At 37.2% G+C, this 15,721-nt stretch overlaps 1 protein-coding gene across 6 annotated transcripts in view; it reads left to right on the top strand.

The window, feature by feature from the left end:
• The window catches only part of tpd52 (tumor protein D52), a 156,548-nt gene that overhangs the window by 37,463 nt on the left and 103,364 nt on the right, over window positions 1-15,721 (top strand). For 3 of the 6 annotated variants that reach the window (XM_052023279.1, XM_052023278.1, XM_052023277.1), the window contains 2 exons: window positions 848-996; window positions 3,123-3,224. In XM_052023279.1, coding sequence (XP_051879239.1) covers window positions 848-996; window positions 3,123-3,224 — 251 coding nt within the window. Of the gene's footprint in view, window positions 1-847; window positions 997-3,122; window positions 3,225-8,583; window positions 8,708-14,606; window positions 14,634-14,887; window positions 14,930-15,721 lie in introns of all 6 variants that reach the window. The other 3 variants (XR_007956900.1, XR_007956901.1, XR_007956902.1) reach the window with 3 other exon arrangements.

Here is a 15,721-nt window from a genome sequence, read left to right as displayed (position 1 = left end):
GGAAATGTGGAATTGCCCTTTTGGTAGGTAAAATAAAATGAGTCATTGCAGTTTTCTGGTTATCCAATACATAATTTGCAAGAAGTTCCTATGAGGAAAGATTAATCAGACTTCTATCCACTGGAGTTCCTTCTAAAGAGGTTTACTGAAACACTATGTTGAGGGGCCTTGACACAATCAATATGGAGAGGATATTTTGTTTTGTGGGAGATTCCAATACTAGGAGTTTGGGTCTTTTTTTTAAAAGAAAAAGGTATCCATTTTAAGACAAATGAAATGACTTTTTTCTGACTGTTATCAGAACTCTTAAAGGGTTGTGGAAGCAGAGCCTTCAATATCTTTAAGGCAGAGGTAGAGGGATACTTGTAAGTGGGGGGGGGGGGGGGGAGGGGAGCTGAAGTATTAGAATGGGTAGATGGGAATGCCAGGTTTGGGTTACAGTTCGATCAACCATGGTGCTTAAATGAAGCATGGGTGAGTGACCTGCTGTTGCACCTAATTTGTATGTTTGTACATGCATGGAATACACTTTTGCACTTGCTCAAATCTTCAGCACAGGATTGGTAGGGCAAAGAGCAAGTTCTGTTCCTTGCCGTCTTGAAGGACCGTAGGAAGTAGTGATGATCAGTGCCCAAGTTTGGGAAATGGACATATATTTAAAATTCTTCTTTGCTGGTAAAGAAGTCCTTGCTGGTTTAAAAATGTCCTTGAGGCAATGGTTAGAGATAAATAGGAAAGGGAATTATATTCCATTCTTATTGGGGGTGGGGGGGGGTGGCAAAATCATATTGATATTTACCTTTTATTTGCATTATTGAGCTGTATTGAACTCCTGTTTGTTTTCTAGGTGGAGGAAGAAATTCAAACACTTTCTCAAGTCCTTGCAGCTAAAGAGAAGCATGTTGCTGAGTTAAAGAAGAAGCTAGGATTGACTCCACTACATGAACTTAAACAGAATTTATCAAAAAGTTGGTTAGATGTACAATCCTCCATGGCGTAAGTGCATTGTACAGCAGTGAGCAAAAGAATAATGAATAAATATCAAGGCAGGCTTGTCAGTAGTGGAAGATAAACTTGTACTGGTCTATAAGAATGGGAAATCGTTATTCTTCCTTTTAGAGTCCAGATAGAAATAAATAAATCTATGAGAATACATAAATGTACTCTTAAATTTCTACTGGCTGAGATTTAGACATACCTGAGGTGTGTCTGTTTTCCCATCCTTAAGTCAAATTTAACTTCACTACATTAACCTAACCAGAATTTCAGTTTAAATGTGCAATCTTCCACAGATTTAAGTTGTGGAATTTTTTTTTAAAATGTGGATGCCACTAACTCCACTTTAGCTGAACAGACAATAGAGATTCTGTAACCTAGACGCTTGGGGTTGTGAATACTTATTTCATTGCAATCAGCAATAGGTTTTTACTTGTTCCATTTGGGTAGTAATTGAGACAAGGACCACAAATTTTTCTGTCCCATTCCACAAGCCAATACACAGACTCTGCTAATATATAGGGAACAGATCTACAAAGTACCCAGTTTGTATTACTTTTCCTTTTCTTAAAAAGGAGGATAATTGCAGAGAGGGGGCAAATTAAGGAACTCTGAAATAACAAGCTAAAAGTTTGTACAATGTTGTAGATATTCTACTTGTCCAGGGGACTCATTTGGCTCCCACTAAGGTAACTAGTGAAATTGAATTCAGTAAATTTGGCTCTACAATATGCTGAATTAATTAAGAATCACTGATGCCATTAGGGTGTTAGAATGAAACAGTTTTGACGTGGCTTAGCTAACAATTGTGTGTAAACAATGGAGCCAACTACAGATGGGCATTGTCTTTGCATCCTGAATTTTTATTTTTGGGGTTGAGAATGGTGGGGTGGGGGGGGTGCGGGGGAAGGAGAAACAAATAATATGAGTAACTTCAAATCCGTAGATGTGTCTGCATTGGTGCCGAGGCAAAGCTGTTCCCTTCCTTGGGTTTCATTATTCAAATTTAGTTTGTAGAAGTTGAGAATGAGGATTGAATAGTTAAAATGAGGTAAGTACATTATCCTCAGCTCTTGTGAGTGATGGGTGGTAGCAACATTGCAACAAGCTTTGAGTTGACCAAATAGGTGCTTACAATCGTCTTTTCAAAACTTTAAAAATAAATTGGCCTTTTAATACTAGTGGTGGGAAAAGTCTGTGAATTTGAACTACTGTATTGTAATGGCAAGCCTTGCACTAATAGTTAAGCTTTGTGGTACCTTCCTTTCTCCTAAGTGTGCTGCTTTTGACTGAACTTGAACATTTGATAGTATGTCAAGTGAAGGCATTTCCAAAACACCAGATTTTGCCTTCACTTTTATGAATTCAAATAGAGAAATAAAATGGCTGTTTTATCCAAAGGTGATGAAACTTTTCAGAGTGGGAGCTTGGGAATGCAATAGTACCTCTTAGCATTGAGGAAGAATGAAAGAAAATATACATGCCTTTACAATCTCTTGTGGGTTAATAATGGTTTCCAGTGTGAGAGAGGTCCTAGAGGTAACATTATGTAAAATAAGCATAAGTTGTGCAACAAGGTTGGGAGATACATGTTACATTGCAGAACATTTATGCATCTTTTGAAACATTCTGTCTGCTTTTCCAGCAACTTCCCACATCTCTATTTGTAATGAATTGCACGTGTGATCCCTACACTAATGGCATATTTCTGCTGATGAAACTAATACAATGCCTTACTTTTGTTCTCTTAGCTTCTGTGTCTAATGTAGAGAAACTCCATGTGCCAAGTAATTGTGTTTTCAAAATTTGTGTTTTGCTATGGTATTAAAATAATGACTGATTTCAAAATGGTAATATTGGCTGGGATGATGTTGCATTTTGTGGGATGTAGTTATTTCTTGCCTCCTATACTTTGCCTGACATCTATACTTTGGGCAAGTACTGTATACTTTGGACTCCCTATAGGCAAGTGGCTAATGTTGCAATGCACCTTCTCAAGTCCTTGGAGCTTTTAAAAGAGTAAATCAAGGGTGGAAACAGACCAAATTAAGAAATGCAAAAACCATATTTTTTTATTTGTGTGGTGCTTTTATATTATTTTAATTGTTAAATTTTAATTTCTGTAGATTCAAGAAGACATCTGAAACCCTTGCTCAAGCTAGTCAGAAGGCATCCTCTGCATTTACTAATTTTGGTTCTGCCATTACCAAAAAGTTTGAAGATGTTAGGTATGTTGAGCTATTTTCTCCTATTGATTAAATAATTTGCTGAATTTTTATTGATGATTTTTTAAAAAGATCTTATCTATGGTACCATTCATTTTTAAAGTTTGCTGTCCTACTTAAGTACAGCTTGAAATTATGATGATGATTTTGTTCTTGGTCCACTAAAATATTTATAAGGAATAATTTTTCTGCTGTCTGCTTAAATCAAATTCTATTATCTGATGGTTGATATCTTGATGTATTTATCATTGTTGTCACATCATAATCTGGGTAAACATTGCTGTGATATTATTACAAGGTTCAGTAATGGGTACCTACCTCCTCCAAATTTGCACAAATAACCTTGTATTCCTTGTGTACTTGCTCCCACTCTGTTCTTGTATTAGCAGAATGTATTGTTCACTGCAAATTTTGAGGTTTTTTGCTTCCCAGTTGCAATTTCTTTCCTTCCCATTACTATTTAGTTTTTTGTTCTTAATCTGCCCTTCTGTTTTGCACTGTACAGAAAACAATTATCAGTTCCCAATTTAGTGTGATCAGAGTATTTTCCTGATGAAATACCATTTGGCCAATCTTACTATTGTCTTTTTCACCTAAATGAGCTTGGTTGTGCATACCTTTTCTAAATTATTCATTCTGACATTTGCATTTGTTTTCTGTAGCATGTAACTTTTCTCTTTTATGCCTTTTAACTTGCCCTATAAATGTGCAGAAGCTTGTTGAATTCAGTTGTAGGTTCTTTTGCCATGTGACCCACTACTGCAGTAACATCCATTGAAGGCTCTTTCAGCTTGTAGTTCACTTTACACATGCAACATCTGCTTTATTGGCTCAAACTTCCTGGGTCCTGAAGATTAGAAGAAACAATTGTAAAATATGCTGCTCCTTTCGCTGTAGTAAAGCACCAGGGCAGTATTTCTGAATAAATTGGGGAGCATCTTGGGGACCCAGGAAGTTTCAATTCGAAGGGTTTGCAACTGTGCTTTGGGGCAATGAAGGACCATGCTTAGTGGACCAGATCTTGATCTGGAGGGGCAAAGAGGCAAACACTTTAGGAACAAAAGGTAAGAATGTTGTATTTTTATTTTGCCTCCATTGTTGTACTTTTGATTTTTTTTTATTTGCATGAAGATTGTATTTTGCGTGGTAATATTTAGTTTGAAGCATGACTGGGATGGAGTTTGGATCTTGTACATGGTGGTTGATTTCTAATTGTAACAGTAACTGGTTGTTCAGTGTACTTTTAGCTCCCTATCCCAAAAATCTTGCATTGTCTGATTTATTTCCTGAGTGACCAATGAATGGATTGGAATCTATTTTGAGAAGGAAATAGGTGATGTAATGTTCTTTACAATTTTGTTAGAAATGATGTATGCTATATTTTGTTTGCCCTTTACTACAATGGAGATTTTATCCTAGTCAGCACTGTGGAACTGAGGTGAGCAAATTGTGGGCATCTTAATCTTGTGCTGGACATCTGGAGGTGGCAGGGATGGAGGGACAAATAATGCCCTGTATACTCTGGCAGTATCTGTGACAAGAGAAGCAGTTAACATGTCAGTCTGACGACCCTTCAGAAATGGTCAACACCTCATCAAAAGCAAGGAAGATGGAAACCATTTGGCTGACCATTTAGCAGTGTTACTTCAGGCTGTGCATTCCCAGAAAAGTGGTACTGAATTTCTGAAGGACATCAGCCTGAAACATGAACTCCACCTGACCTGAGTATTTTCATCATTTTCTGTTTTTGTCATGGACTTGAGGTTTGTCTAAATGTTGTGTCATTGTGGCAGAAAACTGCTGGCGGTTGCATATAATGGCAGCAGTCTATCTGCACTTGTTGTGTTCGGTGTGTTACAAGAGTGTTTGCACTGAATCGTGTACTGTGTGTTTGTTGGTGGAAGACTGGTACAAAGATATGGAGGTACTTGAATTTTAAACCTATAGATGGATGATATTTTGGGTCTTTCAAATTGGCGTAATGCTGCTTAGGCCTCCTACTCAAGTGAAGTTAGTTATTCTATGGAAATGAGTCAGCTTATGCATTGGCTGTCAGTTCTGCAAATACATTCTAGGCTTTGGACCATCATGTGATTTTTTTTTTAAAAAAAAGAATTATTTATCTCTAGTCTCCCATTGTATTATCAATTAATGCAGCCTCTGAGGACTTCCGTTATCGCTCTTGTGTTTTCATTGTTTCACTTTGCAACAAGATTTGCATTCTTCATACTCATAAAATTCAATAAACTTGATGCAGTGTTTCTTTAATTTTAACTGGAAATGTGACTGAGCTAGCTGAAGTATAAAATGACTAATGAAGCTTGTTTTGCTGTAGTAGTAATTGTGGAAAATTTCATGTTGTTTTAATAGAAATTTGATTGGTTGTGCAGAACTGATCTTTTGTCATTTTCCAGAATCTCTTCAGTTCAAGTTGTTATTTGTCCGTAAACTTTGGACACTTATCAATCCACTATTTTTGGAGTTAAGTGGTTAAGTAAACTGATATTGGGCTATTTTAGATCATTTGGATCTAGTCTAGCTTGATATAAATGTGTTAATGCCAAATTTGTTTTTGTTTTTTGTATTAAGTGGCTGAATGTAGGAAGTTCAACTGATGTATTTTAGATGATGGTCTATTAAATGACTTACATTTTTTGTGACTGCAACTAACCTAATCTTGAAAATCAAAATATATTGGATTAATGCTGTGCCTTCTGGGATATTGATTTATTATCAGACAATGCAATATTTTTACTGGTAAAATGGTAAGTTCTGCAGAAATTTTAGTTTGTATGAATATTGGAAATCAAACATCAGAAATTTAATTTAATTGGAATTTATAGCAACCAAATTTCAAAACTTACAAGTTTTCTTTCACCACCCCCCCCACCAAAACAAAATTGCTCCTAAGAAAATAAGATGAGTGGTTTCATTTAAACTGATTTTTATTGGGACTCGTGTATTACTTTTGCCTTGAAGTTTGTATATGGTTTTCAAAATTCATTTTAGTAATTTTTTCAGGAAGAGTGTCTTTAGTTAAACTTGTACATGTCCACTAATGCCAACAGTATTTAATTCATAAACAGCTATAGAAATGTTAAAATTTTAAGTAAAGCTCCTCTTAGATTTGTAAATTGTAATGTATAGCAATATTGTATTGGTACTGAATTACACTTTACACACTTGTGCATGTACTTGTTTCTCATTTCAAATGGTGCCCTTTTTAAAATTTGAATTATAAATATCAAGTCTGTTACTTCCAGTTCAACATAGATAATTTGATTTTTTTTCTCGTTACGATAATTGTGGGGTTGATAGTAGGTTGACAATAGGGGAAGATAACTGAATGCAGTCATGATCTTTCTTCACTCGACTGCATGAACCTGTTATTTTTTTCCCTTCTAAAATATTCCTAAAACTTCCTAGTCTTTCATTCAAAGATGGTGATTCCACAAAATTTGCTGAAGAGATCAGCAAATGTGATTTGTTTTAAAAAAAAATCAGTCTTAATTTGTGAAGGTTTATGCATAATGCAAGACTTGGCCTTCAAAGTTCATCACAAAGAGCTCAGGGAATAGAATCTGGAACGATGGTATTTCAAATGCTATGATGTGTTTATGCCAACATAACTCTGTGATTGGCTGATTTTTTTTGCTCTGGAAGTATACAAACCTATCCAATGAAATCTTTGTGTACATGAAATGTGTAATAGTTTTTCCTTCAAATCAATATTTACCACAGGAATAATTCAGAATTAGAATATGGATTGAAATTTAATATACAAGAGCTTAATATCTACTTTAATGCTTTGAAGGATCAGAACTTGGAGGCAGCACTATTGTTCCCACTTGTGACTTTCTTATCAATTCCCCCTGTATTATCTGATGTGGGAACAATTACCTACATATCCTTTTTACTGAACTACTTTGAAATTTACAAAAGTATCAACAGACTGGCATCCGTACAATGCTTTGATTGTAATCATACTTGTTTATTAAAACTGGCTCTGTGTGAAGTGTGCAGTATTGAAATATTTTTACAACTAACTGGAATTGAAACTCCTCCTGAGCTTTGACATGGTCTTGTTCCTTCATCAGGAGTTGGGGTACAGTAACCAACTAGACTTTTGCATACTTCTCTGTACCATGTTAGTGACTGTATGGCCTATCATAACTACTTTGAGTATGTGCTCTGCAGCAGTTAATCTTGGGGTGGATATTTATGACTGAGAATCAGAAGGCCTGTCCCCAAGGCTGTTTAAGGACTGAGTAATGTTTTGCAATGAGCTAGGGACATTAATTGATAGAAGCCCAAAATGTAATGTATTGGCATTAACTTGATCAGTGCCATTCAGCAGCAGTACACTATTTGTAGTGGGATAATTTGGCTGCTTACTTTCCACACCTCAGTGAGATTCGGTGCAGATTCTTGTGTCTCAGATATGAGATCTTTGCCAGTTTCATTTGGAGTTGAAATTCTTTACATGTGGAAATTTCCTTTTAGGAAAGAATAGAAAGGTTTTGATTCCATTATTGTGTGTCCCCAAAAAGCTTAGTAGTGTGGACTATTGGATGGAACATTCAGAGAAAAGATTGATTGTTCAGGCAATCAATCATGCTAGTCACACACTAGTCTAAGGAAAAGTGTGCTGTAAAATCTTGGATATTTTGGAGTACACTCAGTCTGCAGCAAAGTTTTAGTTGGGAGGAGGGGGTGTTTATGATCCAGCTCTTGCAAGACTTTTAGCTTACTTTTAAGAATGCGGGTTTATAGTGACATTGTGTTCTGTTATGGAAAGGAAGTCTGGTAATGTGGACCTCCATTTTATGTTCCTTCAACTTTTTCCTTAGGATCTGATTTATCACTTTATTCAAGTTTATGATTTTTCAAAAAATTCTAAGTTTAAAACACTTTTCCCCAAAATGTTGTCTTAGCTCCAGTATTGGTACTTCAACAGGTGACTTCAGAAATTTCTTGCAGTGATTGCTTTGATTCACAATAAAACTTTTATTTTATCCTCTGTGGGGAACAACTGTTAGAGCATGGATTTCATTTTATAACCATTGTGCAGACTTTGACATGTTGAGATGCGGGGTAATTAGCCAAACATTTGTAACAAGTATTTCTTGTACTACAATGTTGAATCAACAGTTAAAGAAACAACATTGGAACCACTGTACTATTGAATGTAGTTTATAACAGTTCGAGTAGAAATTAAGTGATTTTACTAGACTTGCATCATAGGCTAACCTTAGGTTATAATAAACTGAATATAGATTCCATGTGACTTGGAACAACCCTTTTAGTTTTCTCAGCAAAATTCCTTGGGTGTGTTGGTTAAGGATGACTTGCACTTTGGCAGGTCTGTACTGGAGGAAGGTGTTTCGTCTAGATTGAGAAGGTTGCCTTTCCTCCCACAACCATCCCCTCCTCTTAAATACTACTGAAAATGTGACCCGTGGAAGCTGCTGGAATGAAGAGCAAAGGTAGGGGAATCTAATGTTTATTTGTCTTCATTTCTTAAATGGAAGTATCCTCTATGCACCAAGATTCCACTCCTATTTGAGGCTAATATCTATAACTGACTATTGCTTTGTTTAGGCATACTGGAAAATCAATTAATAGCCTTCTGCAAAAGAGCATCCCTATGTGGTACCAGAGAGGAAAATTTGCTTTGTCACCCCACTCACTCGGTTCAACTCCACTTTTTAATCCACCTCTGGGGTCAACCTGCACTTCCTTCTCTAGTTTGTAGAGGGTGCTTTCATTTGAAGACAAGTAATGCAGTTTTTCTTGCTGCTTTATTTGTCACAAAACACTACTCATGTCTTTTGTTTCCCCCTATCCACCAACCAATCTCCCAAATAAGAATAACAAGCAGTGTAGTAACTTCAAGGCCTGGACACTTTTTTTTGTTTGAAAATAACTAGCAAATTCTGTGAGCAGTTAAATTATTTTTCACTGTGTGTGACCTCCTGTTTCTAGCTTTAATACAAATGGTTCCAGGTTTTGCAAATGTGAAAGCATTTAGGCTTGGTCACTGAATTGATCATGCTTATCCTGTTGTGAACATAATGAGCCGGACTAACTTTAACTGCTACCTGCACTGGAGCATGAAAGTGCCAAATACACTAAGGGTCAGATGAAAGTGCTGTGCTGGACCTAGCACCCAGTGTTTCTATAATGTATTGTAGTGAGAGGCCAATTATTCCAGCCCCTTAGCCTTGCTCCAGGGATAACTAGCATGTCTTTCCCCACAGTCTCCAATTCATGGATGGAAAAACCAATTGATTTAAAAAATCTTATTAAAAATGATTTTTAAAATTTTTCAACTGTGTAAGTGTTTCTGATAAGATTTTTTTTTAGAAATAGTGGGAAAGGTCTTCTGTCAAGGGCTGTTCAGTTACCTGATTCCCATATCGGACCCATTGTCAAGATCCCCCGTTTGAACCTGCCATATTTCCTCATTGGTGTCATGTTAACTGACTTCGTGAAAGAGCTTGTGGCTTTCATAAATTTGGAGTATGCAGGGCTGCCTGTTGGTGTTTTGCAAGCTGGATTTTTTTAGTTTTGCTGGCCTGCACTGGGGGGTGGGGGGGAAATGTTGGAATGCAAGATTGACAGTTGAAAGAAGACCAAGTGGGACATCTGTAAATTTAAAAAAAACACTTTTTTTGCTGAGTGCAATATAACTAAAGGTAAAGATCTGCCATAAGCACATGGGCAGGAGCAGACCCATCAGCCCTTCAAACCTGCTCTGCCATTCAGCAAGGTCATGGCTGATGCAATTCTCACCTCAACACCACTTGCCTGCTCTTGCTGCACAATTCTGGACTTGATTGTCAGTCTCTGTTGTGAATATATTCAATGTCTGCCCCCACAGGTCTTTGAGGTAGAGAATGCCATAGATTCATGACCCTCAAATTTCTCCTATCAGTCTTAAATGGGCAGCCCCTTATTCTGAAACCATGCCTTCTGGTTCTAGATGCCACCTCTAGGAGAAGTATCTTTTCAGCATATCTACCCTCTTGATCCCTTTCAGAATTGTATGTTTCAATTGGATCATCGCTTATTATTCAAAACTCCAATAAATCTAGGCTATTTCTGCTTGTGCTTTATTCATGCGTCATCCCCATCAGTGTAGTGAACCTTCTCTGGCATGACCTCCAATGCAATTATGTCCTTAAATATGGAGTCTAAAATTGTACACAGTACTCCCAGGTGTGGTGACACCAGTACTCTAAAGTTGCACGAAACTTCTCCATTTTTTTTTCACTCCACATCCTTTGCAATAAAAGCCAATGTCCCATTAGCCTTGTTCATTAATTGCTGTACATGCATGCTAATATTTTGTTTTATGTACTAGGATCCTCAGTTCCCTTTTGTAGCATATTTTGTGTGCTCATTCCATTTTAAATACCATTTGCGTTCTTCCTTCCAAAAGTAGATTACTTCAGATTTTCCTACATTTTTAAAAAAAAAAGTAATGGATTCTAGTAGCTTTCCATATGACACATTAGTCTAACTGGCCTATGGTTTCCTGCTTTGTTGTTGCTTCTTTGAATAATGGCACTACATTTGGTGTTTTCTGATCCTCTGAGACCCCTCTAGAATCTTGGGCCTGTGGTAGACTTTATCCCAAATTTCCACAGGTCTGTGAAGCATACAGTATAAAAGGATAAACTTGCCAGGTAAGCTTGGGAACTCCTATCACCCAAGAGAATCTTCTAAGAAAAGTGGAGATAAATCTTCAAACTTTTTCCCCACCTATGATTTAAAACATAATGGGTTTCTGGTAGAGTAGGATGCAGTGCATGTTCTGCTTCTCCTCCTTTCCCCTTCTATGATTGTAATGAATGCTTTTTCTGTCATGCAATGTTTTGGTTGAGGATATACCTCAGTTGCCATGACATTATTTCATTTCAGCAAAACAGTTTGGCTTATTCACTGAAAGGATTGATTTTAGCAATGATCCCATTGTATTGCTGCAAATTAATTCCAGCATGATGACCATATTACACTGTTCATTGTCTTCATTTTAAAGCCATTTATTTGTACTTTCCAAAGTTTTCCGTAATTCTTTTTATGAAATGACATCCTTATTTGACACTATTCTATTACTATCCCTTGCTTAAACTCTAGAACTGGTAATGCACCACCTATTTAGATGTTAAATGCTCAAAGTCCCAAATAGTTCTGTATGGTCCAGTTGATATGGCTAACAATAAGTGGTTAATAATTGCTTTAGATGTTAGACTAAAGGGGAAAATCATCCTGGAGTTTCCACTCTATTTCTAATGAGCACCACCTATGAACAAAATGCACAAGTTGCAACAAACAGAATCTAGTCCTGCTCTGATAGCCTAAACCAGATTTTTTTTTTAAAAAAGGCAATTGTTGACAAGGTTTACTTGTCGAGATATCTCATCCACATGAGACACTGGAGTGCTGCTGATTTAAGTGCTATTTCTTATCTCTGATCAAAACTACCAGGAATGCAAGTTTTGAGTAGAAGAGATGGGACTGCTGTTTGAAAGTATGATGGAAATGTTTGACTTGTCCATGTTTGACACTCATTCCATGGATTATAAATGGTATCAAATGTTTGATAAACCACCTTCAAATAAGACAGAGCCCTGATCTGGCACAATGATACATGTTTGTCCAGCCTCTCCTGATAGCTCATGCCCTCTAATCCAGGCAGCATCCTGGTAAACCTCCTCTGCACCCTCCCTAAAGCCTCGACATCCTTCCTATAGTGAAGTGACCAGAACTGCACGCAATACTCTAAATGCGGCCTAACCAGAGTTCTATAGAGATGCATCTGGCAAGTTGCTGCAGTGTATTTTCTCTATGGTGACCCCTGCAGCCACAATGTGCCAATAATTGTTTATTAATAGGATGCCAAACAATTGGGCTGCTTTCTCCAGAATTGTGTTGAACTTGGGTGGGTAGATCTATGCTCAAACAGCCAAATGAAGACCAGTATTCATCACTATTATGACTTGGGGGAAAAGATTTTCAGAGCTGAGCAAGCCAATTGTTGGGGAATAACTATTTTAATTGGCAAATCCAGTTGACTTTGTGGTCAGTAATGACTTTTCCCCTGTACATTGAATGAGGAGGGTTTGGTGATCATGCTATTTATTGTCCGGGGAGGTGCTTAACAACACCTTGTTAATCTTTGCCCAACATTAGTGACGCAAATGTCTCTTGGAAATTCAGGTCAAAACTGAATGTTGTCCAGTTTGCTGCAAGTGGGCACATTCTGTGAAAAGTTGAGAATGGAATTGAATGATCTACAATCACTAGTGAGCACACCCACGTTTGACAAAGGGAGATGTGATCAAGCAGTGAAAGATTGTTGGGGTGAGGACACTCTTGAACACCTGCAGAAACATCTTGGGACTGGGGTAATCTGCTTCCAATAACCACACCCATAGTCTATTGGGCTGGGAATCCCTCTAGCCAGTGGAAATTTTCTTCAGATGGTCATTAAATTCAAGAATACCTTGGTGTCTAATGCTGCCGATGGCAGGGGCTGTCAGTTTCCCTCTGGAATTTGGTTTTCTCATCTATGTTTGGATCAAAGACATTATGCTCTGGAGATGAGTGCTCCTGGGTGAGCCCAAGATAGCATTGGTCATCAGATTAATGGTCTATACATGTACTTGCACTATTGATGACTGAATGAATGTTTCACTTCACTGAGTAATTGACTGAATTGGGTTTGCCTGTTTTTCTGGACAGAACAAACCAGGTCACTTTCATTTGTGGAATTACATTTAGTATTGTAGCTGGATGGCGGGACTAAGTTTTGAAGTTTGTCTACAGCAAAGTGTTATCAGGGATGATTGTCTTTGCTGTATCAGATATTACTTCATAGAATGAATCAGATGGGTTTCTGGAAAAAATGGAAACCTTGTATAAGCCAAAATGGACCATTCACATGGTCCATCTGGCTGAAGGTGGTTGTAAGTGCTTCACTTTGTCTTTTGTACTCTCAAAGGCGCAGGTTTTAGTGGAGTCTCTTTTTGTTTAATTGCCCACCATTAAATCCAGCTACGACAGGACTGAAGAACTTTGAGATTGTCCATTGGCTGAGAGATAATTTGAAGATGACTGGTATGCTGCCTCCTTTTCACATGCCTGTCATCCTGTGGTGTAGCTCATTAGCCTGGCACCTCTTTTAAGAATGCTATTGTTGTGCTTGGCTTGCTGTTCTATGCTTCGCTTTGAGCCAGGGTTAGTATTCTGGCTTAATGATAAAAGTGAGGAACATTGCAGGCCATAAAGTTCCAGTTAGTGCTGCATGTGGTTCTACAGCTGCTAACCTGCAATGACTTGATGCCTAGCTTTGAACTGGTGGATCTGTTCTGAATCTCTCCCATTTAGTTAAGCAGTAATACATAACAAATGAAGTCTGTCCTATGTGAAGTTGGGTTATTTTCTCTTCGTCAATGTGGTGATGATTTTTAATACTGTTATAGATTAAAACATATGCAACAAATAGTTCAGTGAAGACTAGTTCGAGCAAATGTTTCTGCTTGGTTCTTTTTCTCTTGCCACCTGCCAGTCAGAGGCATATCCTTCAGGACTGGTTCAATAGTGTGTTACTGAGACATTCTGTGGAAGTTGAAGTCACCTCTGGAATTCCTCAGTCTGTGGCTCAGGTTTCCCACTTTTGGCAAGCCTCTCAAATGTTCATGAGGATCTTGCGGAGTTCAGGGTTTTGGGTGTAGCTGTGAATGTCTATGTCTGATGCTGAAGTCAATGCCAGATGGCTTATTTTGCATTTTGCTTTCAGGTTTGTCGTTTTGGTGGCATATACTTGCCCTTTTTAATGCAACTTATGAGTGCTAACACTAGCATCTTCAATCTCTATAGTAGCTGAATCTTGATGCAAGCTTCAGCTATAAGATTTAATGAATAGGTTTAGATTTCTGAATGGAAGTATACTAGTACTTTAAATTTGGAAAGCTGTGATAATGTTTCTGGGTTTGCTTAGTTTGGAGTGTATTTTTCTCCTTGGGGTTACCTTTTACTGCTGACCTTTTTAAAGGGGAAAAAAATGCAGGTTTCTTCTAATTCACTTTACTAAGGACTAATCCAGTGTTCAAATTCAAGTAGAATTATGGAAAATTATACAAATGTATATATATCTGCATACTTCTGATTACATTGTCTATTAGGAGCTGACAATAGTTTGTGGATAAATCCCATAGATCACTTCTAGAAAAATATCTGGTTGCATCACAATAGCCCCTTGCTAATGCTAAGGTTAGAGGTTTGAAATCTTTAAAAATGCTAAAACTTGCAGTGGTAGTGATCTGTTTTATGTTCAATTTTCTTATTAATGCCCTCCGTCACAATGGCATCCTGCAGATTACATGCTATTTCACATTCTTTTAGGTAAGAAAGAATAACCTTTAAATATTGAAATACAGAGTAAATGTGTTTGGATTGTGAAACAATTCAGGAAAAGGTGTGCATGACTGAATATAAAGTTTAACATGGGGTACTTTGAGCATCAAATGGACAATTATTAAATGTAAAATTAAGGTGTATCAAGAACTTAATTCCCTCCTATCAATGTCTAAATATTAAATGGAGTATTAAATAGTTTAAACTAACTTTCTGCTGTTTTCTTAATGCTGACCGGTTAGCATTCACTCCCTACGACACTCAATTAGCATGCCTGCTATGAGGTACTGTATTATAACAGTGATGTAAAATAAAATTGTTTACTCATTGCATGTGAATTTGTGCTTTGCGCATTGTAGATAGTAGACGTTGCTGAGTGTTCTGTTTTGTTTGTAAATGTTAACATTGATTGCTATCAGTGCTTGATATGAAATATTTAGCCTTTGTTGTGGATGTGAGGAATTTAGTTGGCATGATTTTAAAGGGTGGGAGATTTTTATACGAATAGAGCTTTTTGAATGACCCCCATTGCACTCTTTGCACACAACTCCAGCTGTCTTGTAAACTGAATGATGAGAAGAAAACCTAACCCAAGTTTTGGGTATCCTTGCAACTGATTTTTGTTGTGGTGTTGGTAAACATAAGCAACATAACTCATTTTTCCAGTATGGAATAGTATCTGATGTGGCAAATTTCAAGGGAAGAACTTTTCCAAATTGTGCTTTCTATCAATACTTTAGAAGTATGACACTGACACTGGTCCAAAATAGTTTTTCAGTGCAGATGATACACCTGCCAGGATGCTTTGTGCATTGATCATGTCTGTGTATTATAGTTTTCTACATCTATAATGCAAAAAGTTCACTTTGTATAGTTCCATGACCCTTCTGTAAATGTTGTATGATTTGAACAGTTTTGAAATGCTTGAGAGAAAAATGTGTATGTCTGAGTATATTCTGTTAAAGTTTAACAATTTTTTGGCTGAACCATGGTGCGATATTAGTTAGTTGGTTTATTATTGCCACAGGTACCAAACATAGAACAATTACAGCATAGTTCAGGCCCTTCGGTCCACA

The sequence above is a fragment of the Pristis pectinata genome, chromosome 9 (genome assembly GCF_009764475.1).
Source record: "Pristis pectinata isolate sPriPec2 chromosome 9, sPriPec2.1.pri, whole genome shotgun sequence".
NCBI lineage: Eukaryota > Metazoa > Chordata > Chondrichthyes > Rhinopristiformes > Pristidae > Pristis > Pristis pectinata.
This window is presented reverse-complemented; position numbering and strand designations above follow the sequence as displayed.